Below are 27,747 nucleotides of genomic sequence, written 5' to 3' on the forward strand. Positions count from 1 at the left end.
AGGACGATTTTCCCTTGCCCCACATCGATACACTTGTGGATCACATCGCCACAAACACACTCTATTCCTTTATGGATGGATACTCGGGGTATAATCAAATCAAGATGAATATAGAAGACCGCGAGAAAACTTCTTTCATTACACCCTGGGGCACTTTCTGCTACAGGGTGATGCCTTTTGGACTTAAAAATGCGGGTGCCACCTACCAACGAGCGATGGTGACGCTATTCCACGATATGATCCACAAAGAAATTGAAGTATACGTGGATGACATGATCGCAAAGTCAAAAAACGAGATGGACCACATCCAATATTTGAGAAAATTATTCAATCGGCTTCGTAAGTATCAGCTTAAGCTAAACCCGGCTAAGTGTACTTTCGGAGTTCGGTCGGGTAAGCTTCTCGGGTTCATCGTCAGTGAAAAAGGCATAGAGGTGGACCCCGATAAAGTAAAGGCAATAATGGAAATGCCTCCTCCTAAAACTGAGAAAGAAATTAGAGGATTCCTCGGCAGGGTGAACTACGTCGCAAGGTTCATCGCACAGTTGACTGACACGTGCAAACCAATATTCAAGCTGTTGCGCAAGAATCATTCCGAAGTTTGGGATGAGAATTGTCAACAAGCTTTCGATAAGATCAAACAGTGCTTGGCCAATCCACCAGTGTTGGTGCCACCTGTCAAGGGAAGACCATTAATCCTCTATCTAACGGTACTTGATGAGTCCATGGGAGCTGTGCTAGGACAACAAGATGAAACAAAGAAGAAAGAACAAGCCATCTACTACCTGAGCAAAAAGTTCCTTGATTATGAAACCCGCTACACGCCACTAGAAAAGACGTGCTGTGCGTTAGCATGGGCAACACAACGGCTCAGGCAGTATATGATTAGGCATACTACTTGGTTGGTTTCCAAAATGGACCCAATTAAGTACGTGTTCGACAAACCGATAATCACTGGGAAGATTGCCCGATGGCAAGTGCAATTATCAGAATTTGACATCATACATGTCACACAAAAGGCCATCAAAGGTAGTACCCTAGCTGATTACCTAGCACACGGGCCGACAAATGACTATCAATCCCTTCAGGATGATTTCCCCGATGAGGATATAATGCATTTACAACATGAAGATCCTAAGGATGATACGTGGACCATGTATTTTGATGGAGCCTCCAACATGCTTGGACAGGGGATCGGAACAGTGTTAATTTCCCCACAAAGAAAGCATATCCCCTTAACGGCAAGACTCAACTTCGACTGTACAAATAACATGGCCGAATACGAGGCTTGCGCGTTAGGAATCCAAGCAGCAATCAACAATGGTATCCTAAAGCTCAAAGTATTTGGAGATTCGGCTTTAGTCATCCACCAACTGCGAGGTGAATGGGAAGTTCGAAATCCTAAGCTGATACCATATGTTGAGCATATCAAAGACCTGATACAATTCTTTCAAAATGTCGTCTTTGAATATATCCCAAGGGAGGAAAATCAGTTCGCTGACGCCCTTGCTACACTATCATCGATGTTCGCCTTGGATAAGGAGCATGAAATGCCCATCATCAATATCCGGCGGCACGATAAGCAAGCGTTCTGCCTACTGATAGATGAAGCTGTTGACGATCATCCATGGTTCCATGACATCAAACAATATCTGTCAAAAGGGGAATATCCTGATATGGCTAGCGATAATGATAAAAAGCATATCCGAAGAAGGGCCATGGGATTTCTGTTGATTGGAGAAACCCTCTACAAAAAGAATTATGACTCGGTCTTGTTGAGGTGCATAGACCAAGTCGAAGCTCAAAATGTAATCAAAGAAATACATGAGGGGGTTTTCGGTACCCATATTCCCGGGCCTGCAATGGCTAAGAAAATCCTCAGAGCAGGATATTATTGGTCGACCATTGAAAGGGATTGTTACCAATACGTCCGGAAATGCCACAAGTGTCAAGCATACGCCGACAACATTCATGTCCCACCAACGCCACTCAATGTGTTGGCTTCACCATGGCCATTCGCAATGTGGGGCATGGATGTTATTGGACCCATTGAGCCAAAGGCATCCAATGGACATAGGTTCATTCTTGTAGCCATTGACTATTTCACCAAATGGGTAGAAGCGGCATCGTATGCTCATGTGACCCGAAAGGTGGTAACATCCTTCATCAGAAAGAATATCATATGCAGATACGGTATTCCCGACAAAATCATCACTGATAATGGATCCAATTTGAACAATAAGATGGTGGAAGAACTGTGCAAAGAGTTCAAAATTCAGCACCACAACTCTTCCCCATATCGACCAAAGATGAATGGGGCAGTCGAGGCAGCCAATAAGAATATCAAGAAGATAGTACAAAAGATGGTTGTCTCATTCAAAGACTGGCATGAGATGCTACCCTTCGCTCTCCATGGTTATAGGACTTCAGTACGTACATCCACAGGAGCTACTCCATTCTCCCTTGTTTATGGAATGGAGGCAGTTCTGCCGGTTGAAGTCGAGATACCTTCTCTGAGAGTAATCATGGAAGCAAAACTTTCCGAGGCAGAATGGGTTCAAAGCCGATACGACCAATTGAACCTTATCGAAGAAAAGCGACTGAATGCCATATGCCATGGTCAAGCCTATCAAAGGAAGATCAAAAAGGCTTTTGACAAAAAGGTCCACCCTCGAGTCTACCATGAGGGAGAGTTGGTAATGAAGAAATTGCTACCAGCTCAAAAGGACAAAATCGGAAAGTGGGCCCCAAATTACGAAGGACCATACGTGGTGAAGCGAGCTTTCTCCGGAGGAACATTGATTCTCACAGACATGGACGGAGAAGAACTTCGATACCCAGTCAACGCTGACGTGGTAAAGAAGTATTATGCTTGAAGACGTTGCTTGCATCAGCCCGCTAGGATGAAAACCCAAAAAGGGCATCCTAGGCAAAAGTTAGGGCAAAACGAAAAGCCCGCCAGTACAAGGGTACTAGGCAAAACAAAGGCAAAATTATCCCCGCTAGGACATGTCCTAGGCAAAAATTAGGGGCAAAAGAATAAGATGCAAAAAGTAAAGCAAGCAACGATCACTTGAATCGAAAACCGAAAAGGCGTTTCAAGTGATAATCTTCTAGAAGCAAGCGTCTTGCAGCATCTACACTCCTGGCTCAGGCATCTCACCCGAAGCAACTAGGGAACGGGAAGGGCAGCAATCACAGATGTAATTGTTTAAGCCAAAAATGTACAGCCTACCCTGGCCAGCCATTCTTCAGAAAATCCCTTTGTAAATCTTTCTGTATAAACATTTGAATATCAATAAAATATCCATTTGTTTCTTTTCTCTCTTGACCATGTGATTATGCCTTTAAATTGATGTTTCCAAAAATTGTACGAAACTCTTTTAATAATCGGTCAAATAAAGAAAATTGGAGGGGTTCTCGCAAAGACCCATAATCTCCTGCCTTAAAAAAAACTCATAAAAGTACTCCCTCGCGTCAATGACAGAAGTCCCTCTAAAAGAAGAGGAGGATAGGGAGAGCCATTCATTTTTCTAAAAAGCATTAATAAAATAATCAAACTTGCATTTGTGCATCACACACACATTAGTTGCACATTCAAAGACCTTATCATGAGGCAATTGCATAAAATAGAAAAAATAGAAAATTGCTTATGTATGGCAGCGGTCAACAGAAAAAAGCCGCAAATCAACAAGAAAAGGCAAAAATACAGAAAAAGCCAAAAACGACAAAAAAGGCAAAAGATTTAGAAAATCAATCGCCTCGTACAAAATAACTGAGCCTGGAGAGGCTCGCCGAAATAATACTCTTTCAGAATAACTGAGCCTGGAGAGGCTTGCCGAAACAATACTCATCAGTTTGTACAGAATAACTGAGCCTGGAGAGGCTTGCCGAAACAATACTCCTCAGTAAACAGAATAATTGAGCCTGGAGAGGCTCGCAGAAATAATACTCCCCAGAGGGAACCTCAACTCATGCTCTTGGATTCAAAATCCCCAGCAAGAGCTATCAAGCAAGATCGTCAAAATCTCCAATGGAAGTATGATCATCCAAGCAGTATATTCAAGTCAAAGGACTTTAAAACTTCTTCAGTGGAAGATAACTCTCCGACTCAGGCGTTGAGTGAGGCTAAGCCTGCAGAGGCTTCCTAAAAAATACTCTGGGATACATAAGATCCCCAAATCCCCAGTCGCCTACTCAAGAGGCATCCCTGCAAAAGGAGAAAAATCAAAAAATATCAATAAATATTCCCCAAGCGGAATCCGGCACTCAGCCGAACACTGAACCCCATTCCCCAATCGCCTACATAAGAGGCACTCCTTCAAAAGGAAAAATCATAAAAAGATCAATAATCATTCCCCAAGTGGAATCTGGCTCTCAGCCAATCATTGAACATCAAGGTGATATGCCTAACAGAAGAGGCTAATCAAAATCAACGACAAAATCCCCCAGTGGATAACAGCCTACACAGAGGCAGCAAAATCAGAAAACCAAAAGAGACACCCGAACAAGGATAACCGGGATACTCCACCAACGTCGAAAGGACGTCAGCCAATCATAAGGCACCGCTCACATCAGAAGGAGCATCTTTGTGTCTGCACCCCAAAGGAATCAGAAATTCCCCAGTGGGCACCAACTACGCAATGGAAAGTTGGGACACAAGAACCTATGAGTAACTGCACATCCCCTAGACGGATCCCTGCGTTATCCAGCCCTCAGTAGCACAAAAATCAAAAACAACCGTCGAAGCAGCATCGTGGACTGTGGAGACAAAATCATCACAAATCCCTGGAAAGGAGGTACTCACTGCTCACCGTCGTCACAAAGGTACTTAGCTTCCGGCTCGAGCAAAGAGCGAAGCTAAGCCTGGAGAGGCGGTACTCACAGCTTCCAGCTTGGGCAGCAAGCAAAGCAAAGCCTGGAGAGGCGAAACTCACACTGCTCACCGTCGTCACAAAGGTGCTTAGTTTCCGGCTCGAACAAAGAGCGAGACTAAGCCTGGAGAGGCGAAACTCACACTACTACCGTTGTCACAAGGGTACTTAGCTTCCGGCTCGAACAAAGAGTGAAGCTAAGCCTGGAGAGGCGGTACTCACAGCTTCCAGCTTGGGCAGCAAGCAAAGCAAAACCTGGAGAGGCTACTCGACAATTTTCCACCGGAAGACGCTACAAGTCAGAAGGTCGGCGCATCACCCGGACAATTGGGTCAACTCCTTTACTTGTCAGCCGGTACACCAAAAGGCCGTCCGACTAAGTAAAGGGGGGGCAGCTGTAGACCCCTAAAATTGTCCGGGTCGGAAATAAAACTCGAAGACCCTCAAAGATCGAAGGAAAGTCAGCCAGAAGGACTCCTAGAAGACCATAGGATGGCTATCTGTAGGTTTAGAGGTCTTAGAGTAGCTTAAAATAAGGAAGTGGAGGGAATGAAGCCCAATACGGCCGTACTAAACTTAATACGGCCGTATTGAAGCTTCAACACGGCCGCAGTGAACTCAATACGGCGTATTGAAGTTTCTGAAACTTCAATACGGCCGTACTGAAATCAATACGGCCGTATTGAAGCTTCAATACAGCCGCAGCGAACTCAATACGGGCGCATTGAAATTTCTGAATTTCAATACGACCGTATTGAACTCAATACGACCGTATTGAAGTTCAAAAATTTCAATACGGCCGTATTGATTCCGTAGCCCGTATTGGGCCTGTTCCCTATAAATATGACGTCAATTGGACGTCATTTCACACTTTTACACACAGTTTCAACCCTCTCCTTGAGTATTCTGGGATTTTTGAGCAGTGTTCTGCCCTAGAAATCACTGGGAGAGTTGATCCGACGAAGTTCTTGAGCCCCGAGCCATTTTGCTTGAGGATCGAACCTAGTCGAATGGAAATCCTCCGGATTTCCGTAGTCAAAATTTTATAGGAGGGAGCGAGCAGGCTTGTAGAGCGAGGGAACGCCAAAAAGCTTCCCAGTTTTACGAAATATATAAAAAGCACGCTTCAAAGGTTTCTTCTTCAAAATCCGTTCTTTTACTGCTTTCTGATTGTTGCATAGCATATCTAATTTATTCGCCATGTAGATATCTTGTTCATAATCGTTTAGAATAAATAGGGGTAATTTAGTAATTTTGTACTATTATTTTAGAAATAATCTGTCATAGGGAACCCGAAAGGGGCGTTGTGGGGTGTTAACACCTTCCCCACGCGTAACCGACTCCCTTACCCAACTCTGGTTGTAATGGCCGAAGTTGATTTATAAAATCAATTGCCTTATCCCTTTTTCCAATGTTTTGAGTAAAACATTGGTGGCGACTCCACGAACCCTTCCTTTTACTACGAAAACCACTAATCCATGGAGGGTCCCGCTTGGGATTAACATGGATTGGTGAGACTTTTAATAAATAAATTGGATAAGATCGACAAGGTCTCAGTTTGAGAACAAGTCGTTCTAATAATCCAATACATTTTCAAAACTAAAATAAAAGCGAGCTCGACCGTCTTCGCGACCGCCGAGGCCCGTTTGGGCCGGTGGCGACACTAGTGAGGATGCATACACAGATAGTCATTAACTTTTCTCAGCTCTTTGATCTCTTTTGAAACCTTTGTTTGCACCTTGTCATGTTCCATTGCAATAATTATGACTGAAAGTTCATCTGAGGTTCATGCTTGCGAAAGGAAAATACAAGTGAACTATGATATAGAGTTTGACACACATGCATTACTTATTATCTGCTAGATTAATTACCTGTTGCTTGAGGACAAGCAAGGTTCTAAGTTTGGGGGAGTTGTTAAGTCTCAATTATACCTCTTTTTGGACAAGACTTAATGAACAATTCTACTCATTCTTTGAACCACTGCAATATAATTGTTCTCTTTTTGATCCATTCTGTGTGCAAATATAACTAACCCAAATTTAGCTAACAATACCTTAATACACCTCATTTTTGTGCAGGTATTGAGCTAGAGACTTGAGGATTGAAGACCCATAGGATTGGAAATCTAAGAAGCTAAGGAGCAGAGGAGAGTGACTGTGTCAGGCGCAAGATGACCCGCGTCGGGCTTGAGAAGAACAGAGTGCCTCATCTCTGCAAGCCATATATGCGTCGGGCGCGAGACTACCCGCGCTGGGTGTGATCGAGACAGAGATTACCTGAAACTCTCTGGAAGACATTGCGCCGGGCGTAAAAGGAATTGCGATGGGCGTGTACTAAGGCAGAAAATGCTTACCTTCCTTGGAAGGCCCTGCGCCGGGCGCGAAGACTTATGCGTCGGGTGCGAAACCCTAATCTGACTCCCCAAGCTCGTATTTGAAGACATTTTTGAGGGTTTCTTCCTCATTCACACATTGGGCGCGTTTTAGGAGCTGTGGAAGGGATTCCCGGAGTTTGGAGCCGTTCGTGTATGGGTCTTTCCTTCGGTTCTTCATTCTCTCTTCATCTCTATTTTGTGTTTACCCTCATTGTTTTGAGTGGTTCTACCCATTGTTTTGTGGGGTTAGATGTAACCAACGAATTCTATTTTAATCCTTACGTTTTAATGATATATATACATGTTGTTTCATTCATTGTTGTGTATGTTTCTATTCTTAATGCTTGCCTTGGATTGATTCTCCTTGCATGATATAGGTTCCATTGGGTATTGGAAAATAACCTTTGAAACTAGCTCTGAAACAAATGCCTAGTGGGAAATGTATCTAGGAATGGAGCTTGGCCCATTAGTAGTCTTAAACCCTAGCCCGTAATGCAGGTGTAGATATTGGGTACTTAAGGAATTGATATTCAATATCCGCACCTAGGCTCTTGCTCTAAGGGATTAGGTTTGAGTAAACTCATGGGTTGACTAAGCAATGTTTGTAACAAGAGATTAAGGATTCATTAGTGTAACGTTTGGTGAAATCTGACCCCACAATCTCACAAAAATCATAATACCATTTCTACCCTTTTCCACTCACAATCAAATATTTTTATAGCTTTCATTCCAATAGTCATAACTTTTGATTCAACTTGCATGACAAACTATGAATTTGGAATTATTCTTTAGTCATGAATAGTCAATAAATGCTTATGTTACCTTCTAATCCCCGTGGATACGATAATTTTACTACTTGAACGACCGGTATACTTGTCGTGTTTGAGACCATTGACAGAACAAAAGTAATTTTAAGTGATAACAAAAGTAGTTTTAACGGAAATCTCAACACATGCATGTTTTCCAGGCTTTGTTGCATGATAAACATAAGATAGTTAACTTTTTTTCTACTTGTTGCATATTGTTGTTCATTTTTGTGTCAATGTATGACTTGATGAGTCATTACATATTCTAAGACTAGTCATCTTAACTTTTAAAATACTTTGAGATTAATGTCAATTATCTTTGGGGTCAATCCATAGATCAATGTCCATAGAATGTACGACTTAAAAGGTATAACCTCAATTGTTTGGTGTTTGTTGATTTATTCATTAACATAATTAAACAACAAAATACTTATAATTAATCAATTAACCTTTTCTCATTTATTAAGAGCTTAGCGTGGTTGAATGACTCAAGTCTTATACTCATTTGGGTTTTGTTTGGATTTAGTGTTACCATTAAACTTTATTGTTATTGTATGGGATTTGTATTTGTTACCTAAAGATACACGTAATATTATAATACTTGGTTATATGAGACTTTTGTTAGGAAAAGTAGACAAAAAACAAACCATAATGAAACTTTTTTCATCAACTTGTTAAAACCAAGAATGTATGAAGCATTTAAGCTTATGAATTTTTTTATAATAATAGAAAATATTAAAAATTCCGAATTACTAGCAAGTGTATTGTATGTACAATTTATCTTGCTTTATTTATCCCTTAAATTATTGTTTTGAAAAGCTTAATTATGGTTTTGAGAAAAAAATAAAAGTATATAAAGTTTTTCAAACAAGCATCCATAGCTTATGATATGAACTAAATGTCTAATACACCTTTAGATTACACTTTTTTTTTAAATTAGACCTCATGTTATAGTTGATGACCATCTTGGATGAAGGTTTTTATATAACGCTCCAATATTTAGAAAATAAAATAAAAATAGGAAATTAATAAATTAATATGTTCTTGAAAATTAAAAATAAGTTATTTGAGTTTTAATTGAATATTCATATAATGATTTTGCTTTTAAAAAAAATTCTTGGATTTTTATTAAATAATGATTATTGTACTAGTATACACCCTTTCGGTCAGAATATAGGCCGAATAGGCCGCCCGAACCGACGAAGCACACACCATGGCACCTCTTCGGTTTGGGACTTGGCCGAATACACCCCTCGGCCAAAGGAGTGGCCCAAGGCTCACCACAAGTGAAGGTGAATAAACACTCACCTAATCAATCGGCCACAAACACAGCCGAACACCCATTCGGCTCTAGACTAGGCCGAACACCCCCTTCGGCTCTGGGATAGGCCGAACACCCCCTCGGCTCTGGGCTAGGCCGAACACCCTTTCAACTACGATCATGACCTAATATCCACCTGACCTCAAAGGAACGAGCTATTCGAAGATTGTATGAGGAAAAGATCTCCAAAATACCCTTCGGCCTTGAGCTCAACCGAATAAACCTTCGGCTTCAAGCTTGGCCGAAGGAAGGAAAAGCCAAGTGCCTCGGTCACGGGCCTAGCCGAAGACCCCTTCGGCTTTGGGTTTGGCCGAATACCCTTTCGGCCTTAAACCTGGCTGAGGACCCAACAAAGGGACAGTTCACGTTAATAGCAAGGCAGATTAAGGTACCTAATAAGCAATGCTTGTTAGAATTAATCAAGAGAGATTAACGTTAATTAAGAACATTACCCATCTCCTAAGACAGGAGGCCCACCAGGCCCAAACACGTCACTATAAATACACAGGTGATGGGACATAAAGGAGGTACGTTATTATCCAATATAAAAGCACTTATTGCTCTATACCGAATACTCACTTGATCGTTGGAGTGCCTTTGCAGGTACCCTCCCCACCCCTTGGAGACAGTATTCGGTCGGCACCGAAGACTTAGAAGACCAAGAAGGAAGAACGACAAGAGGAGTGTTTCTACGCAGGAACAATTATAAAATAAAAGAAATTTTTGAAAATAAAAGTTAAATATTGGGTTTGGTCTTTGAAACCCAATAACCTTTAGTTAGTTAAGTCTAAGGTATTAGTCAACCTAATACGGTTGATCAAGTTTGAGGTATTAATTAACCCAATATTTTTTTTTCTATTTCTTTTTTTTTTTTGCTCTTTAAAAATATTTAGTGTTGTCAAAACCATGTGTGGAAGAACTTGAAGTTTGAGTAGATCACACTATAACACCTTCATCTTTCTAGGTGTTTTATCCAGGTAATAAAAGATAGACTATTTCACTCATGGGTGTGAAATAATTATGGATGTTGGTGTTATCCCTCAATCTTGTTGGTTTAATGATGTATGATCTTGGAGGAGTTTTAAATACCCTGAAAATGTGTTGGATTATATGTATATATATTTGGTAGATTAGTTTTATTGTTGATTTAATATGCTTTTGTGATGGATTGAAATTGTTGAGATTAATTGTCCTCTACATGATTGATTTGGTACCTTAGGGTTCATAAGATTTACTTGTTATACCAATTGTGTGTTCATACCTTAAAAGAAACAAACCAAAAAGTACCTTGATAGTTAAGCTTGAGACTTAAGAGGTGACTATCAAATCTACATTCACACTATTTAGGGACATTGATATGAGAAAATGGTTGTGCTAGGTGTAACACATACATGCTACATATAACCATGGTCGTGGTTTATTTCAACAAGGCCATGATATGTGAAACACAGTCATGTTGTGGTTGTGCTATTTTTCCAAAGTGAAAAAAGGAGCCAACAAACATAAACATGCTTAGGGGTAGCACAACTATGCTTGAGAATGAGCAAGAAAGTGAAATGGGAAGCACGAACATGCTTAAGTATAGCACAACCTTGCTCAAAAGTGAGGCAAAGATATGAAAAATCAAGCACGACCATACTCACCTCCACTCTACTTAGCATGATCGTGCTAAAGGTTAACATGACCGTGTTGGTTCCCTATTGATATACGTTGCCTTTGGGACTTAATTATTGAGAAGGGAAGGAGTAGAATGTGAGATATAGACTGTTATGTAAAGTTTGGATAATTAGTTAATACTTAACATATTGTGATGAGAGTTTGAATATAATTAAGATATAGTTGAATATGTGAGATATTACCTTTTTGAATAGTTGAATACAATTTATAAGTTTAAACCAAAAGCTTAGCTAATTGGTAAGTCCAAGCAAGATGCTTAGCTAGTTGAGATGTGTAAATAGTTAAATAAATTAATAAAGTTGAACAATTGTTTGAAATCATGCAACATCATGACATACATCATTTATATAACTAGTGATTTTTGACAAGGTATTGGTGTGGAATTCAGCATTAGAGAGGTCCCTTAGTGGTTAATTATAAAATATTTTTATGATTACCTGTTTGTTTGAATTAATGAAATGAAGTATTAAATATGTTTCAATTTTTTTTAGAAATTTGTAAAATTGATCTATACTTTAAGAATTTCTAATTTGGTGGTCGGATGGTTAAAATTCAACGTAGAAGATGACTTATTGAGTGGAGTAAGTCTATCATGACTTACTCTTAGAGTAAGTACACACACACATATATCCATTTGCGTGTGTTTGTCTTTTCATTTCAATATTAATATTTTATTTTTAATCTTAATGCTTGTTGTGGATCGATAAACCATAGCTTGATATTTGATTCATTAGCTATTGAAAAACATGTTTTATAATCTTAAATTGAAATAAAATACTTAATAAAGCTTGTATCTAGGAATATAACTTGACTCCTTAGTCATCTTAAATTCTTTTGATTAATACAAGTTTGTTTATTAGGTATTCAAGAAATTAATGTATAATAAGGAAACTTAAACTATTTCTCCTAAGGAATTAGGATTTGAGTAAACTAGTGTATTAACATTAACATTAAATGCGAAAAAAGATTTGAGTGTTTTAAATACATGAGAGTGGGGTTCAGTGATATCTAATCCTGACGTTAACATATCATTTCATTTTATCTACATCGCCCTCTAAGTGCTTGCAAAAATACTAAAAAGAACTTTACTTTTTTTTTTTTACATAGTTTTTATTTCTTTTATCAATTAATATCATTCAATAGAATATTCTCTTGTCTAAATTACTTATTGATTGTATTTATTGTCATGTATTTCACGAATCTTTTGAGAGACAACATTTACTCATCATTGACTACTAATGCGACTAATGCATTTGTCAAAACTGCCTAACAAAGCATGGAGCTATTGCCATGGAGAAAGATCATTTAGTTTTATACCTCCCAATGAATGTGTGTCCTTTTTTTATACTTCATGTATCTTTACTTTATGTTTTTAAGGCACTTGAATGCCAAGAGAAAGTATTAACATGTAAAAGCTTGATCTTTTACATTAATCTTTAAAAAAGAAACTTTAAAAACTTTTATAGCTTAAAAAGAGAGACCAAAAAAGTAATTTATCCTATTGTTGAATTAGAAAATTTTGGATAAGTGTGTTTGTATCCTGATTTTAAGAGTGTTTTATTTTTTAGTGAATTTAAAATACTTTGAAGTGAAATATTTTGTTTGAATATTAAATTTGAAAAAAAATAAATTATAGTAATTTATAAAAATATTTTGATTACTTATACTTGTAGAATTTTAAATTCTTTCTAAAAGTAAGAATTTAAAATTTTTCATACTTCTTTTTATTATCTCATTTATATATCTCTTATCTTTCATCTCTCTCTCACTTTTCTCTTTATCATATTTTCCTTCTTTCTTCCCTCTCTTTCTCCAATCTCTCACTATCTTCTCTTCTTTCTCCTATCATTTTCTTTTGTCTATGAATGTTGACTTAAAAAATTCCATTTTTTTAATTATTAAGTATTTAAATTTACTTTGAAATTATTAAATATTTAAAAGTTGATTAATATTAATTTTCGTAAAATTTAATATATATATATATATACTTGAAAATTAATTTTGCATATGGTGAAAATTAAATTACTCTATCCTAACAAAAAAAAACTTAATAAAATATAAAAAATGAAATCTAAATAATTCAAATTTCAAAAAATTCTAATTTTGAGATTTTAAAATTTTTATTCTGAACACATTATATTATTACACCATGGAATAGAGATGCTCCACAACACTCTGTTCTTGTTGGAACTTATTTATTTATTTTTTTAGGGTAACCATCGAAAAATGTTGATCATATGCATTTTTATTTATATTTTGTTTTCATTTTCATTTTCATTTGTCATGTTTCATTAATAATTGTAAAATTGTTATATCGTTTCACTTTTGTTAAATTCATAAACGATATTTTCATCTTTCATTAGCAACTTTTTTTTTTTTGTTAAAAGTAAAATAAAATATGTTAATATTTAAAAATTATTAGAGACAACTTAGTAATTAAAATGAAACGCAAGAATAAATTAGAGACCTTAATCTAAAAACATTGTCATACAATAAAATAAATATATGGCAGTTATTATGGAGTAGAAAGAAAACGACTTTGATCTCTACATGTGTCATCCTTATTTCTGTTCGAGCAAAGAAAACGAGACATTTCACTGATCATTTTAATATATATGCGTATTTTTTTAATTATTATTTATTGCAATGTTACATAAACTTTCATACTGTTACATGCTTAAATCTTACCAACAAATTATGTCAACCTTAGACGTGATTTATATAATCAGTGTGAACATTGAAAATATTGCTCTGCAAATTTTTTGTAGATTCATTCATGTACACGAGATGAGAAAGCTTGCCACTTTCCCCAGTAAATTCAAAGTGCCAAAACCCGACCAGGTAACAAAGCTTACAGGCCCACAAAAGATGTGGCTCATTACAGTTCTTTCAGCAAGTAATTTCTTTCTTGTTGAACAAAAAATAGCCAGTATAATTAGAATTAATTGAACTCAAAATGAACATGACATGACCTACCTAAATTAAATTCCATTAATAAAGCAAGAGACAATGGCTAAATAAAAAGATGAAAATGTAAAACCAATACCCAGCTCTATCAGGACCTGAGTTTCAAGATCATATCTATATAGCTTTATGATCTCAAGAATCTTTTGTTGTTTGCTTTAGAAGTAAAAAAAATGACTCATGAAATGCTGTATAAAGAAATCTTATGACTATGATTTATGAACACTAAAAAATAGGACATCTACCAACTTTACATTTTAACAAAAGAAACAAGAAAAACCTATGCCTCTGATGTTAAGACACTAGACAATTTCATGCCTCAGCCACCTCACTCAGCTGGAAACAACTTGAATCCAAATCACAAGAAGAATCAGTTTGTCAAATGTAATCTTGAAACTATTCTTCCATTTAAACACTGCTTGATTCATCACTCTGAGCTCGTGGTGTTGTCGCTGGCTACCCAATACTGCTTGACAGCAAACAACACTTTCTCTGAAACCATTGGACCATCCTCATGATCCATCATTTTGGTACTCCATCTCATTCCTTTCACAATTCTTCTCACCTGCATCAGCACATCACCTTGATCTCGGAATATTACTGCTCCTTCGGGACGCAAGATTCGGTCCATCTCCAATAGAATGTCTTCTGCATTACATCTGCATTGATCATTTGAATTAGCAAAAACCTTAAGTAGTTTGTTTCTCTTGCACACTTGTCTCCAAGGTTGTTCCACTACATGGTCTTTTATAATCGTTGGGCAGGTTCACCAATTTGTAATTAATTGACTATCTTCCCAATTACAAAACTTCACTCAGAGCCTCTTTGAGTAAGTTTAGAACAACTTTTGAGAATTTCTCTACTGAAAATAATTTATTTATTTTTTAATAGAGAAACTCCCTAAAGCATTACTAATTTATATCCAAACAAATTCTTAGTCTATTATCCAAGTGCTTTGACAAGTACAACTAACCTTGAAAACTACATTTCATCTAGGAGTGGTAAATGAGGAGAAAAAAACTTACCCACTCTTGTACAAGCTGAAAAGGCCATTTGCATGGATAAGGTCATATGTCCTTGGATATGTGGAGAAGGCTTCACACCTGGTAGAAACTTGATAATTAATAAAAAGACTCTTTCTCCCCCATGCAAAATTTAGCAGAATATATTTCTTAAAGAAGAATTCCAGAATATAATCCTTATTCTTTGTACATAAAGTTCAACAGTACATAGATTGTTTTCACAATGCTTATGTTTCTTGGCCTTTAACTAATCATCATTGCACCTGTGCCAACAATCAACTCAGACCAGGTTCTTCAATAAAATGACTTTGACCAGCCTAGCAGGTTCAGTTTTGAACTAAAGAAGGAATAATGACTCGAGAAAGAGTGGGAATGTATGGATATCAAACACAAATTGGCATTAATACAATTTTACTGTGGATAGAGACAATGGTCTATCTAATCTATTTCATTTCATGCTTCATCTCTTTTGACTCTATTTTCCTTTTCTTTTTTCTTGGTGTTGTATGCTTTCTAGAAGATAGAAACATCTACCATTCTTCAACATTTAATTGCAAATTGATAGAGTTAGAGGAACACATCATACAAATTAATAACATATTGGTATTTACTTCACAAAATATCTATTTTTGTGTTAGAGGACCACAATGATGTGTTGCTTCACACAACTTCTATTCCTCGTTATCTAACCACTAAGTGATAGTGTAGGATTAGAGGAACAAACCACATAAATTAATAACAGAATGATATTTCCCTCACAATATCTGATTCTGATACAGAAGACTGAACCAGAAAAAAAAAAGAGAGGAAAATATCCAAACGATACTCCAAGCAAGACTAAGCCCTGCCCCAGAAAAATCCTGAAAACAAAGCATACAACTCTCTATACCCTCACACTCCACATGCTACACCTTATATCCAACTACATGTGACTCCTCACCATCCTAATAGTTTTCCATCATTTTCCCTACAGTTCCCTTCTTCTGATATAAACAAACCACTAATATGGACTTTCAACATTTGATTAATGGCTATAGCAAGCATAAAGCATAAAATAGAATGGAAATCTTTGTAACTTAGACTATAGGCATGTAATTAGGCTAAAAGACTCCCAACAAATTTGTTACAATAGCTGGAAAATATCTCATGATACTCTTATTTTATTATACCATATTTAGAGTATCTAATTAGGATTGGCTTCCATATTTCATTATATTTTAATTTATTTCTTTATTTGATTATGAAAAGGAGTCTAGTACTAGTATAAAAAGAGTCACTGCTTGGAATTTTGTAATACAACATTACACATGAATCAATGGTATACTTGGATTTTGTTCTCTCTTTTCCTTCTCTTATCTATATCCCTATAACTTTAACATGGTAAAAGAGTGCTACCATTTTCCATGACCCAGTTTTGTCATCATTTTGTTGCCGAGTTTCAAAAGTTTGAAACTCTTTTATGTGTCTCCATCGGATTGTGTTCTTGTTTTTTTTTTTTCTTTTCTATTTGGTGGTCAGATTTGACACGTTCCCTCTACATCATGTTTGATGCACTTATTCTATTTCTCGGCACATGTTGTGAAATTATCACTACTTTGTCATTGTTTTGACTAGCACAAGCCACTTTTACGATGATAACTTCGTTACAATGGAAAATGTTCTTTCTCTAAAATTTTTGTTTAGTATGTTGCATGATGTGACGTATTTCTCTATTTTATAACATATCATTACACACCATATATCAATAACTTCAGATTTTGTTTCTTTCCCTCCTCTGCATAAAACTCCTATGATTTCAACAAATTTCTTCTAATTTAATAAAACCAATGGTCAAATCACCAAAAAAATGTCTAGTTGATTGGTTTATAAACTCCAACACAACTATTTGCACTTCATTGTCCAGTGGGTTGTCATCTTAATTTATAGAAAGGTCAGGCTTAAAGAATAAAGCAACCAACTCAATGAAAAATTAAAGTTGAAAAGGAGAAACCAAAAGGAAAAAAGAAAAGGTAAGGAAACCATGCTACAGAAGTTACCAGTCGTGATAAATGCCAACCAATCCACGCTCAAATATAACACCCAAGTTAGCTTTCTCAGCAATTGTAGGCACAACATTCATAACCCATAATTTGGGAGATTCCAGTGCAGCAGCAAAACTTCCCAGGCCAGCATTCATGTCCATTATGTTGCGATACCTCCCTGAGCTAAGGATTTTGTTGATACGTTTGTAAGCATTCACATGCTTCTTCCATACTCGGTTGTCCTCTTCAAATACTTCCACAGATACACCAGGAACAGATCCACTGGTGATTCTGAAAGGAACAGCATTGAGTCTCTCTTGGAATGGTTTCCATGAGCCACCAGGTTTACTAGGAGTTACACAATCTTCCATTTTCTTGTACCTACACATTGTCAGACCTTTCAGACAATTATTGAAGCCAATAGTTCTTATCCCAAAGGTTAGGACTACACTAGTAACTTTTCATAAATGATCGAAGAAATCTGATCCTAGATAAACCATGTTTGTCAAGTACTCAATTACCATTTAAGAAATAATTCTTACATAATGCATATAGTATAAAATTCAAACTTCTTGTATCCATCCAATTAGAAAGCTTAGGAAATAGTTTGGGACTAGCGAAGTAGCAACTCAAGGAGGAAAATGGTCATCATTTTTTCAAAAACAGTGTTATTGTTACTCAGAAAATATGAATGTAGAGGAAATTTAAGTAGTTTGTTAACTAGAATACATATTTTCGTTCCAAGTTGATAAAGAATTTGGTGCAAAAGTAATAAACTGATAGGAGACCCGTGGTTAAACGGGTATATGTGAGGAGGGGAAAGGGAGGCAGTTAGTTATTTTTAATAACTAACTGATAACAGGCTGTAGGGACGGGGATATTGTATAAATAGGAGAACGTAAGGGGAGAGGAGGTGTGGAATAATATTGTAATTTGGGAGAGCGGGCATTCTCGAATTTGCCTAGTGTACTGAATTGATTGGATGATAGTGTGGTAAAGGAAGGGGACCAACAATATACTTGCAGATAATTTTTTTGCTCTGTTCATTCCTTCAATTTTCTCTTTCAATACAAGTAGAGTCTATCAACTGGTATCAAAGCTGCTATGAACCTGAGGGGTCAAGGATGGAAAAGAAAATGGAGTTCCGGTTGGAGCAGGTGGAAAAGGGTTTGCAGGACATACAGAAACGTACGGCGGAGGAAACTGAATGGCGGCGTAACATTGAGGGGGCGATGCGCGAGATGCTGGAGCAAATGAAGGAAATGCGAGCGACTATGGGGACGGTGGGAAGTAACGGCCGTGAAGGGGACGAAGAGTATGGGGATCCAAGAACGGAAAAGAATGGGTGGAAGTGGCGAAACCTGGAACTTCCGCTGTTCCAAGGGGATGACGTGTTAGGATGGGTTGGAAAGATGGAAAGGTATTTCAGGTTGAAGGGGGTATGGGAGGACGAGAAGGTGGAGGTGGCTATGGTAGCGTTGCAAGGGAAGGCAGTGGCGTGGTTTCAATGGTGGGAAGGCAGAAATCAAAATACTTCCTGGGCAGGGTTCAAAGGGGCATTGTTGAAACGATTTCAGCCCGAGGTGGTACAAAACCCATACGAAATGTTGTTGGGCCTTAAGCAAGTAGGGAGTGTGGCGGATTACAGGGAGCAGTTTGAGGCAAATTCTGGGCCTCTCCAGATTGGGGATACCAATTATTTGAAGGGCATTTTCTTGAATGGTCTCAAGGAGGAGGTTAAGGCGGAATTGAGGTTGCATCGACTCAATTCATTGGAAGAAATTATGGATTTGGCGTTATTGATAGAATCTCGAAATTCGATCTTAAGGAAGGAGGTGGGGGGATCGTCGTCCACCATGAATAGAGGGGGATGGAACAAGAACCTCTATGGCAGCCGAAGGGACGAAGAGAAGAAGAAACATGATGAACCTAGGGAGACAAAAGGGGAAGATAGTCAAAAGGGGGATGGTAAGACAAACTGGCGGAGGATGACTGATGCGGAGTACCAAGAAAGGCGGCGAAGGGGGGTCTGTTTCAGATGTGAGGAGAAGTTTTCACCGGGACATGTGTGCAAAAACAAGCAAATTCGAATAATGTTATTGGAGGAGGGAGAGACCGAGGAAGATGAAGAAGAGGAGATACAATGGGGGGGTAAGCCGTCCTCCACGACATTAGATTTTCGGAGTATGGTGGGAATGACTTCTAAACATTCGTTCAAATGCTGGGGAAAGATAGGTGATAATTCAGTTCTGGTTTTGGTGGATTGTGGGGCTTCGCACAACTTCATTGCTGATTCGGTGGTAACGAGATTGGGGTTGACGGCAAAGAAAACAGAGCCATATTGGGTGAAGGTCGGGGATGGTCATAGTGTGAAGGCGCAAGGCTTGTGTGCAGGATTGGAGATAGAGGTACAGGGAATTTCTTGGAGGCAAAATTGTTATCTTTTTGCATTGGATGGGGTTGACGTGATATTAGGGATGGAATGGTTGAGGGGGCTGGGAGAAATTAAGGTTAATTTTGATAAATTAACCTTAAAGGGCACAGTAGGAGGAGAAGTCTATCAAATCAAGGGTGATTCTTCCTTGAGTGTGTCGGAAGCACCATTGAAAGGCACCCTCAGGCAGTTGAAGGAGGAAGAGAAAATTTTTTGGGTGGAATGTCGGGTGGCTGAAACCGAGCCAGAGGGAAAGATGAGGGTAGTGCCAGAGTGTGTTAAGCAACTATTGGAGGAGTTTGAAGAGGTTTTCAGGGAACCCCAGGGACTGCCCCCATCAAGAAGGCAGGACCATGCTATTCATTTGAAGGAGGGGGCCGAAATTCCCAACCTCAGACCTTATAGGTACCCGTATTACCAAAAAAATGAGATTGAAAAATTGGTGCAGGACATGTTGCGGACAGGGATTATCAGGCCTAGTATCAGCCCCTATGCTAGTCCTATAATTTTGGTAAAAAAGAAGGATGGAAGCTGGAGGTTTTGTGTTGATTACAGGGCGTTGAATAAGGTGACCATACCAGATAAATTTCCCATTCCCGTTATTGATGAGCTTTTGGATGAGCTGAATGGGGCCACCATATTTTCCAAATTGGTTTTGAAATCTGGTTATCATCAAATCAGGATGAGAGCGGAGGACATTCCCAAGACGGCTTTTAGAACTCACGAGGGGCATTATGAATACTTGGTAATGCCTTTCGGCCTTACTAATGCACCCTCAACATTCCAGGGGTTAATGAATGAAGTATTGAGGCCGATTTTGAGGAAGTTTGTTTTAGTATTTTTTGATGATATATTGGTTTATAGCAGGAATTTGGAAGAACATCAATACCACTTAAGACAGGTATTGACCCTATTAAGGGAGAATTCGTTGGTGGCTAATAGGAAGAAGTGTGAGTTTGCAAGACATCATATGGAGTACCTGGGTCATGTCATTTCGGCCGAGGGGGTGGCAGCAGACCTTTCCAAGGTAGAAGCCATGCTTAAATGGCCTCAACCTATGAACCTTAAGGGTCTGAGGGGGTTTCTGGGTCTGACCGGATATTATAGGAGGTTTGTTAGGGGATACGGGGTGATTTCAAGACCTCTGACGGAGTTGTTAAAAAAGGACGCATTTGTATGGAGTGAGGAAGCCACCATAGCGTTTGAGGCTCTTAAACGGGCCGTGGCCGAGTTGCCTATGTTGGCTGTTCCAGATTTTTCTAAACTGTTTGTGGTGGAGTCAGATGCTTCCAGCCAGGGAATTGGGGCGGTGCTGCTTCAAGAGGGTAGGCCCTTAGCCTTCATGAGCAAGGCTCTTTCTAACAAGGCCCAGAGAAAATCAGTATATGAAAGGGAATTAATGGCAATTGTAGTGGCTGTTCAGAAGTGGAGACATTATTTGATGGGAAGGAAGTTCATTATAAAAACTGACCAGAGGAGCCTCAAATTTCTTAATGAGCAAAAATTATTGGGAGAGGAGCATCACAAGTGGACAACCAAGTTATTGGGATTTGATTTTGAAATCCAATATAAACCGGGTTATGAGAATAAGGCGGCAGATGGTCTTTCAAGGCAGATGATGTATGCGGCAATAACAAGGGTAGAAATGGAAGAGTGGCAGAAGTGGGAAGAAGAGTTTTTGGAGGATGCTGAATTACAAGTACTGATGCAGAAATTGGTCACAGACCCGGACCAGCAGAAAGGGTATGAATTGAAAGAGGGAAAATTATTTTTCAACGGCAAATTGGTGTTACCCAGGAAGTCTAGCAGGATTCCGCTCATCATCCGAGAGTTTCATGCTTCAGCTATGGGAGGCCATGCGGGTGTTTTCAGAACCTTCAAGAGAGTATCAGCTGTATTCTTTTGGAAGGGAATGAAGAAGGACATTACCAAATTTGTGGCTGAATGTCACGTTTGCCAAACGAATAAGTACTAGACACTGGCACCAGGTGGATTGTTGCAACCATTACCAATTCCTATGCAAATCTGGACTGATTTATCCATGGACTTCATTGGGGGCCTTCCGAGAGCTTTGAACAAGGATACTATTTTGGTGGTAGTAGACAGGCTATCGAAGTACGCCCATTTCTTACCCCTATCACACCCTTTTTCTGCACAGGAAGTAGCTCAAGTGTTCGTTCAGGAGGTGGTGAGGCTACATGGATTTCCTGAATCCATTGTCACTGACAGGGACAAGCTGTTTGTGAGCCAGTTCTGGTCAGAATTGTTTAAATCTGCTGGCACAAAATTGAAATATGCATCAGCGTATCACCCTCAATCGGATGGGCAGACGGAGGTGGTCAACAGGTGTTTGGAGGATTACTTGAGATGTTTTGTGGGGGATAAACCCAAGCAGTGGCCTAGGTGGTTAGCTTGGGCAGAGTTTTGTTTTAACACCCATTACAATCAATCTTCGGGAATGACTCCGTTCAAGGCCGTGTATGGAAGGGATCCTCCTACTATTTTCAAAGCTCAAACTTTCCCTTCCAAGGTGGAGACTGTAAATGTAATGGCAGAAGAGAGGGACGGAATATTGGAGGAATTAAAAGCTAACATTGGAAAGGCACAGCATCGGATGAAACAACAAGCGGATAAGAAAAGAAGGGATGTGAAGTTTGAGGTGGGAGATTGGGTTTATCTCAAAGCCCAGCCGTATAGGCTCAAGTCATTGGCGAAGAGGAGAAATGAGAAGTTGAGTCCGCGATATTATGGTCCTTTCCAGGTAGGGGCTAAGGTGGGTGAGGTGGCTTACAGGTTGCTGTTACCAGAAAACAGTAGGATTCATCCAGTTTTCCATGTCAGCAAATTGAAGAAAGCAGTGCCCATAGAGAAACAAGTGCAGTCCCTTCCGGAAGAACTTTCTGTAGAGTGGGAACTACAGCCGCAACCAGCTGAACTTTTAGCGTACAGATACAGCCGAACAGGAGAATTGGAGGTCCTCATTCAGTGGCACAACCTACCTGACTGTGAAAATTCGTGGGAAACAGCAACCAAGGTTGATGCCACATTCCCACAATTTCACCTTGAGGACAAGGTGTTAGCTCGGGGGGGGAGTATTGATAGGAGACCCGTGGTTAAACGGGTATATGTGAGGAGGGGAAAGGGAGGCAGTTAGTTATTTTTAATAACTAACTGATAACAGGCTGTAGGGACGGGGATATTGTATAAATAGGAGAACGTAAGGGGAGAGGAGGTGTGGAATAATATTGTAATTTGGGAGAGCGGGCATTCTCGAATTTGCCTAGTGTACTGAATTGATTGGATGATAGTGTGGTAAAGGAAGGGGACCAACAATATACTTGCAGATAATTTTTTTGCTCTGTTCATTCCTTCAATTTTCTCTTTCAATACAAGTAGAGTCTATCATAAACTAATAATAGAACATAAAGTATTAACTAATCAATGAAGCGAAAAAAGAGAAGGGGCAATATATGGGTGAAATAATTTACCAGACATCATCAGAATTTGTGGTATCACACATTGTAGGTTTAGCATCTTGTTCACCGCAATCATCACTATGTAATGCTTTTTTCCAGATAGCAATTTCACCCTTTTCATATTTCTTTTCCCAGCAAAGAAGTTTAGCAGTATCCTCAATCTGCCGTTGCTCCTCCTCCAGCTCATATTCAGGACGTTGCCATGCTCGGTAGTTATTCTTCCAGTTGATAGGAGGACCAGCGAGTACCCAGTAACCACCAGGTCTAAGAACCCGGTCAACTTCCTTCATGTACTTTCCATCTAGAAAAGAAATTCCAATAAATACAGTGTAAAGATATTTCTTACAACCAAAAAGCCAAAGTACTACTTTTGTTAACAACCATCAAATAGTAAATAAGAAACCAAGAAAGACAACGAATAAAAATCAGACATTAATCTGGTATAAGAAAAAAGTCTCTTTGAAAATCGTTATAAATAAAACCAAGCAATAGTTTAAGTGCGTGAAATTAATTTAGGTTCTCTAAGGCCACTATGAACAAATCCAAGTAGTCAACAAGCCAACCTTTGAATCTGGTATAGGAAATTTGAAAATCATTATAAATTAAATCAAGCCATAGTTTAAGGGTATGAACAAATCCAAGTAATCAACAAGCGAGCCTCTTAAGTTGTTAACTCTTTACATTCAATACAAGCTGAATCAGGCTTTGAATTATAGTTATGTATGCATATATATGTGTGTATGTATGTATATCATAAAAAAATGTTTATTTTTTCATCATAAAAGCCCTACTAAGATATGGAATTCTCCTAAAGAGATACTAAGAAATTTATTTATCAACCCAAAAGATATATTTTAATTGTCCCAGGACAGAAACATCAGAGCTATTCTCACCATTTCCACCCCATGGAATCAAGCAGCGAGAACAATGTGCCATGTCGAAAGCTCCAGAAGGGAAGGGAAGCATTATTGTTCCAAGAACACCAATGATTGCTGGAACACCTCTTTCCAAAGCAAATTGAACTTGCGCTTCATGAGAGTCCCGTGGTGCAATTGACATGGTAACAACATTTTTCTTGAACAAGTATGCACCAAAACTAGCAACCTAACACCGTCAATAATCAGAAACGAGCTACAATATATAATAAATGGAAGCTACATGTACAACTACGGAGTCCAAATTTGAAAGAGGACTATAATTTCTTCATGTAAACATTATGTAGAAGCCAGCAAAATAGATGCAACCAAAATAAGGATGTTTACTTAGATTTGACGTACCCCACAGCCAGTATCCAATGCAGTTCTAATCATCCCATTATCCACTGGAATAACAGAAGCAAGTTCATCAATGTAAGCATCAGCTCCCTTGGGAAACTGTGTTCCACCACCAGGGAACCTGAAAACATTTCCTTCATACTGTATCCAATTCTGCACAGCCTTCTCAACTGTCAGGCTCTTGTAAGGTGCATTTGCATATGGTACATAATCGCGACTCTTGGGCCATGGAAACGGTGTTGCATATCCTCTAGGGGCAGGTATGAGACAATACAGTTTTTCTTCATCAGGAGGACAATGCCTTTCTCTATAAGCCATATTGTCCCGGGGAAATGTCATTGCTCGTGCTTGATCATGACAAGGCGTGTAATCAATGTAGCGATCGTCACACGGCTGGAACTCCTTCACTTGTGCATTAGGAGCATCAGCATCATCCCCATTGTGGGTCTCGTAGTTTAGATCAGAGAGAATACTGCAATCTGTCTGTTTAGTAATCTCAACAGCTATACTGTCTCCCTTTCCAAAACCACTCCGTTGCCACAAACCCAATACATAGAAGAAACCACACAAGCCAACTATGATGAAAATAGGCACTGAATTCCTATTATTCCTATGGTCCCCAGGGTTCCCTTTCGTAACCATGATGAATCTTTATAATACAAACACGCTGCATGGTTAAATTGAAACATATTAAGGCATAATTGTGACTTGAACTAAATAGCAAGATTGTCCATTTAGACCAATTCAGCCAATGACCACAAGAATCAATGCAACCAAAATCACTCTAAACAAAACAATTCACATAATTCAAAGAAGGGTTTTAAATTGTGGTTGCATTTGCATTGCAGTTATAGCTAGGCTACTTCCTAATGCGATCCAAGGTTTTAAACAACAATTTGCAACCACAATTACAGCCATAATGTCAAGGATTTTTGGGCCTTTGTGACTGCATTCCAATAGCAATTGCTGCCACATTCGTCAGTATTTTTTCGCAAAACCAAGGATTGCATAACCGCAATTTGAATTCTTGATGTGGTCTGCAATCACACATTGTCATACTGATCACAATTTCAAACCCTTATGACAAATTAATTCCTGCACCAATCTCAGTTAAACTAACCTAACCTTCAACACATCAACCCATGAATCAATTAAATCAACTCCGACCGCAACCCCATGCTATCTTTTCTCCTCTTCAGAATCCTTAGTTTAAAGCATGTGGAATCAAATAACAGTGCAAATTCAAAGGGAAATAAAATGAAGCTAAACTTTAAAATTTAATTCGATCAAAGAGTCCCTCTAATCAAATCCACCCTCCCTTTTTAATTAAAAAAGAAAATTTGTTACAGCGGTTAACAAAGGTCGTTAAAATAATATATAAGATGTGAATGAAGGGACAAAGATTTGTCACTTACTGGCACTACGACAACAAAAGCGAAAAGGAAACGGTGAAAATCTTGGGTGGTGGTGGGTCCTATGGAACCAAGTTACCCATCTTCATCATTGAAAATTGGAGAACTAGAATGAAGGATCTTTGTGGGGCAGAAAATGAAAAAATTTGAAATTTAGATTTGTTGTTGAGTTTGGAAGGCATAAGTGAAATGGGTGTCTTGTTTCTTGTTTGTTAACATATGGGTTCCGAAAAGTCCGAGGGTACGGAAATGTCTCACTGCGTGTGATTCTTCACTATTTCGCAGGGATAATATTTCAATTGGTTGGTTAACTAACTCCGAACATCAAAATTAAAATTCAATCTTATCCTTTTATTCCAAAGGTGTCACACTTTTACTTTTCGTCAATTGCAACCTTAAATCCAAATGTTTATCATAACAAAAATCAACCTTTTGTAAAAATAAATAAATGTATTTTGCTCATTGGAACTTTGATCTCACCAAATGGCAACAAAATTCAAAATATATGAGAAATGAATATTTATTTTTGTACTCCATTCAAGTTTTCATCCATTTATGTATTGTGATTTGTAAGCGACAAAATTGATAACATGATAAATATGGTGGTGGAGGTCAACTAATAGTCCCACCCATGCAATGCATGGACTGAATATTATAATCAAGCAAGATAAATTATTCAGGCTTTGAGTGAGGTATAAATTTCTTTTTGTACTTTCATGAGAAATATTCATTTTCACATATCATATTTTATGTATACTTCTTATGTTACATAAAATAAATTTAATAAATTAGTTAAGTCAGAAAAGAGAAAGCAAAAAAAAAATTATATTTAAATTATTATGGTAATGAATTAAAAAGGTATAATTTTACAATAATAATTTAAATATTAATTTGATTTTATGTATATTATTTATCTTCGGAAATTAAATGTAAAGACCTCTACTTATTTTCATATAAAAAATGTTCATCCTCAAATTATAAGAAAATATATTTATTATATTTGTGTATTTCACATGCTAGTATTTAGTTAGTGTATTTATTATATGTAACTAAATTTTATAGGTTAGTATTGTGATTAGTGTATTTCACATACTCAATAAATTAGTTTAGTTAGACGATAATAAGTAAAATCATCAAAATATATATTAACACTATTATAAAATTGAATAAGAAAGGAATTTTATATTAACTTTTTTCTAATCGTTTAAATATTAAATAAATTTTAGGGAAATTAAATTAAGTTTTTATTTCTGAATGCTATCATAAATAACTCCTTTCCCTTGTTTTTATTTATTTTTTTATTATGATTTTTATAGTGTTTCATGAAAAAATGTTCATATAATGTACTATATTTTATATATAATTTCTATAAAGTTAATTTTATGTATTATTAAAACAATAAAATTTACACTATCAATCAACAGATATTATATTAAATATAATTCTAGCTATCCCACCCGTTGAGGTGTCTTCAACGTAGCGAGAAGATTAGTTACTGCTATCGGCGGTGGACTCTAGAAACGAATAAAAAAAAATATTAAATATAATTCTTAAAGTGTTATAAAAGTATAAAACCTGTTCTCAAAAAAGTATAAAACCTAACAAATTCAACCTACGTGACTATACGTTATTAGAGTTTAGGTAAATCGTTCATTCCAGTAAAACAAAATGTGATTATAAGTAAAGTGTCCCAATGGCTCGAGTTAAAACTAAAAGGTAATGTTCTCTTCGAGCTGTCATAATTTTTTATTATCTATTCTCATGTTTTATAATTTTATTTATTATTTTAAATTTTAATTTTATACTTTCAATCATCCAATTTTGAAAATGAATTAAAATATGTTAATTATCTTCTAGCTTCTTCGCATATAAATTATTAAAAAAATCCTGATAACAATTGATTGCACAATTTAATTAGTATCTAATGAGAATTCTTGAACAATTATGATGTGTTTGGATGGGGAATTTATACAGGGTAATTCATTTATTTGAAGAATTTCAAATTCCTTGAGGTGAAATGTTTTGTTGGGATGAGGAATTTACAAAGAATTTGAAATCCAAGCATTTGTGAAATTCCTTCAAATAGTATAAT

General features: G+C 37.6%; 1 protein-coding gene across 2 annotated transcripts; it reads right to left on the reverse strand.

Annotated features, from left to right (window-relative positions):
• Nucleotides 1-14,009: 14,009 nt before the first annotated feature.
• Nucleotides 14,010-25,946, reverse strand: LOC109818662 (putative methyltransferase PMT2). 2 transcript variants are annotated; one of them, XM_083076719.1, is made up of 7 exons: nucleotides 25,659-25,946; nucleotides 24,247-24,910; nucleotides 23,863-24,073; nucleotides 22,982-23,270; nucleotides 17,075-17,440; nucleotides 15,042-15,119; nucleotides 14,010-14,675 (listed from the first exon to the last, which is right to left on the reverse strand). In XM_083076719.1, the coding sequence occupies exons 2-7, from the start codon at nucleotides 24,883-24,885 to the stop codon at nucleotides 14,444-14,446; spliced, it is 1,815 nt and encodes a 604-aa protein (XP_082932845.1). In that variant the 5' UTR covers nucleotides 24,886-24,910; nucleotides 25,659-25,946; the 3' UTR covers nucleotides 14,010-14,443. The 2 variants fall into 2 exon arrangements, with proteins under 2 accessions (XP_082932845.1, XP_082932846.1); XM_083076720.1 differs by lacking the exon at nucleotides 25,659-25,946 and adding an exon at nucleotides 25,369-25,518.
• Between the last annotated feature and the right edge of the window lie 1,801 nt (nucleotides 25,947-27,747).

This window comes from Cajanus cajan, chromosome 6 (assembly GCF_000230855.2).
Source record: "Cajanus cajan strain Asha chromosome 6, NIPB_CcT2T_4, whole genome shotgun sequence".
NCBI lineage: Eukaryota > Viridiplantae > Streptophyta > Magnoliopsida > Fabales > Fabaceae > Cajanus > Cajanus cajan.

Excerpts from the sequence above, each read along its gene's own strand:
- LOC109818662 (XM_083076719.1), bottom strand. The coding sequence starts at position 24,885 with ATGGTTACGAAAGGGAACCCTGGGGACCATAGGAATAATAGGAATTCA. Across the intron at positions 24,074-24,246 it reads CATTGGATACTGGCTGTGGG|GTTGCTAGTTTTGGTGCATA; the intron begins GTACGTCAAATC and ends TGACGGTGTTAG. Across the intron at positions 15,120-17,074 it reads GTTGGCATTTATCACGACTG|GTGTGAAGCCTTCTCCACAT; the intron begins GTAACTTCTGTA and ends AGTTTCTACCAG.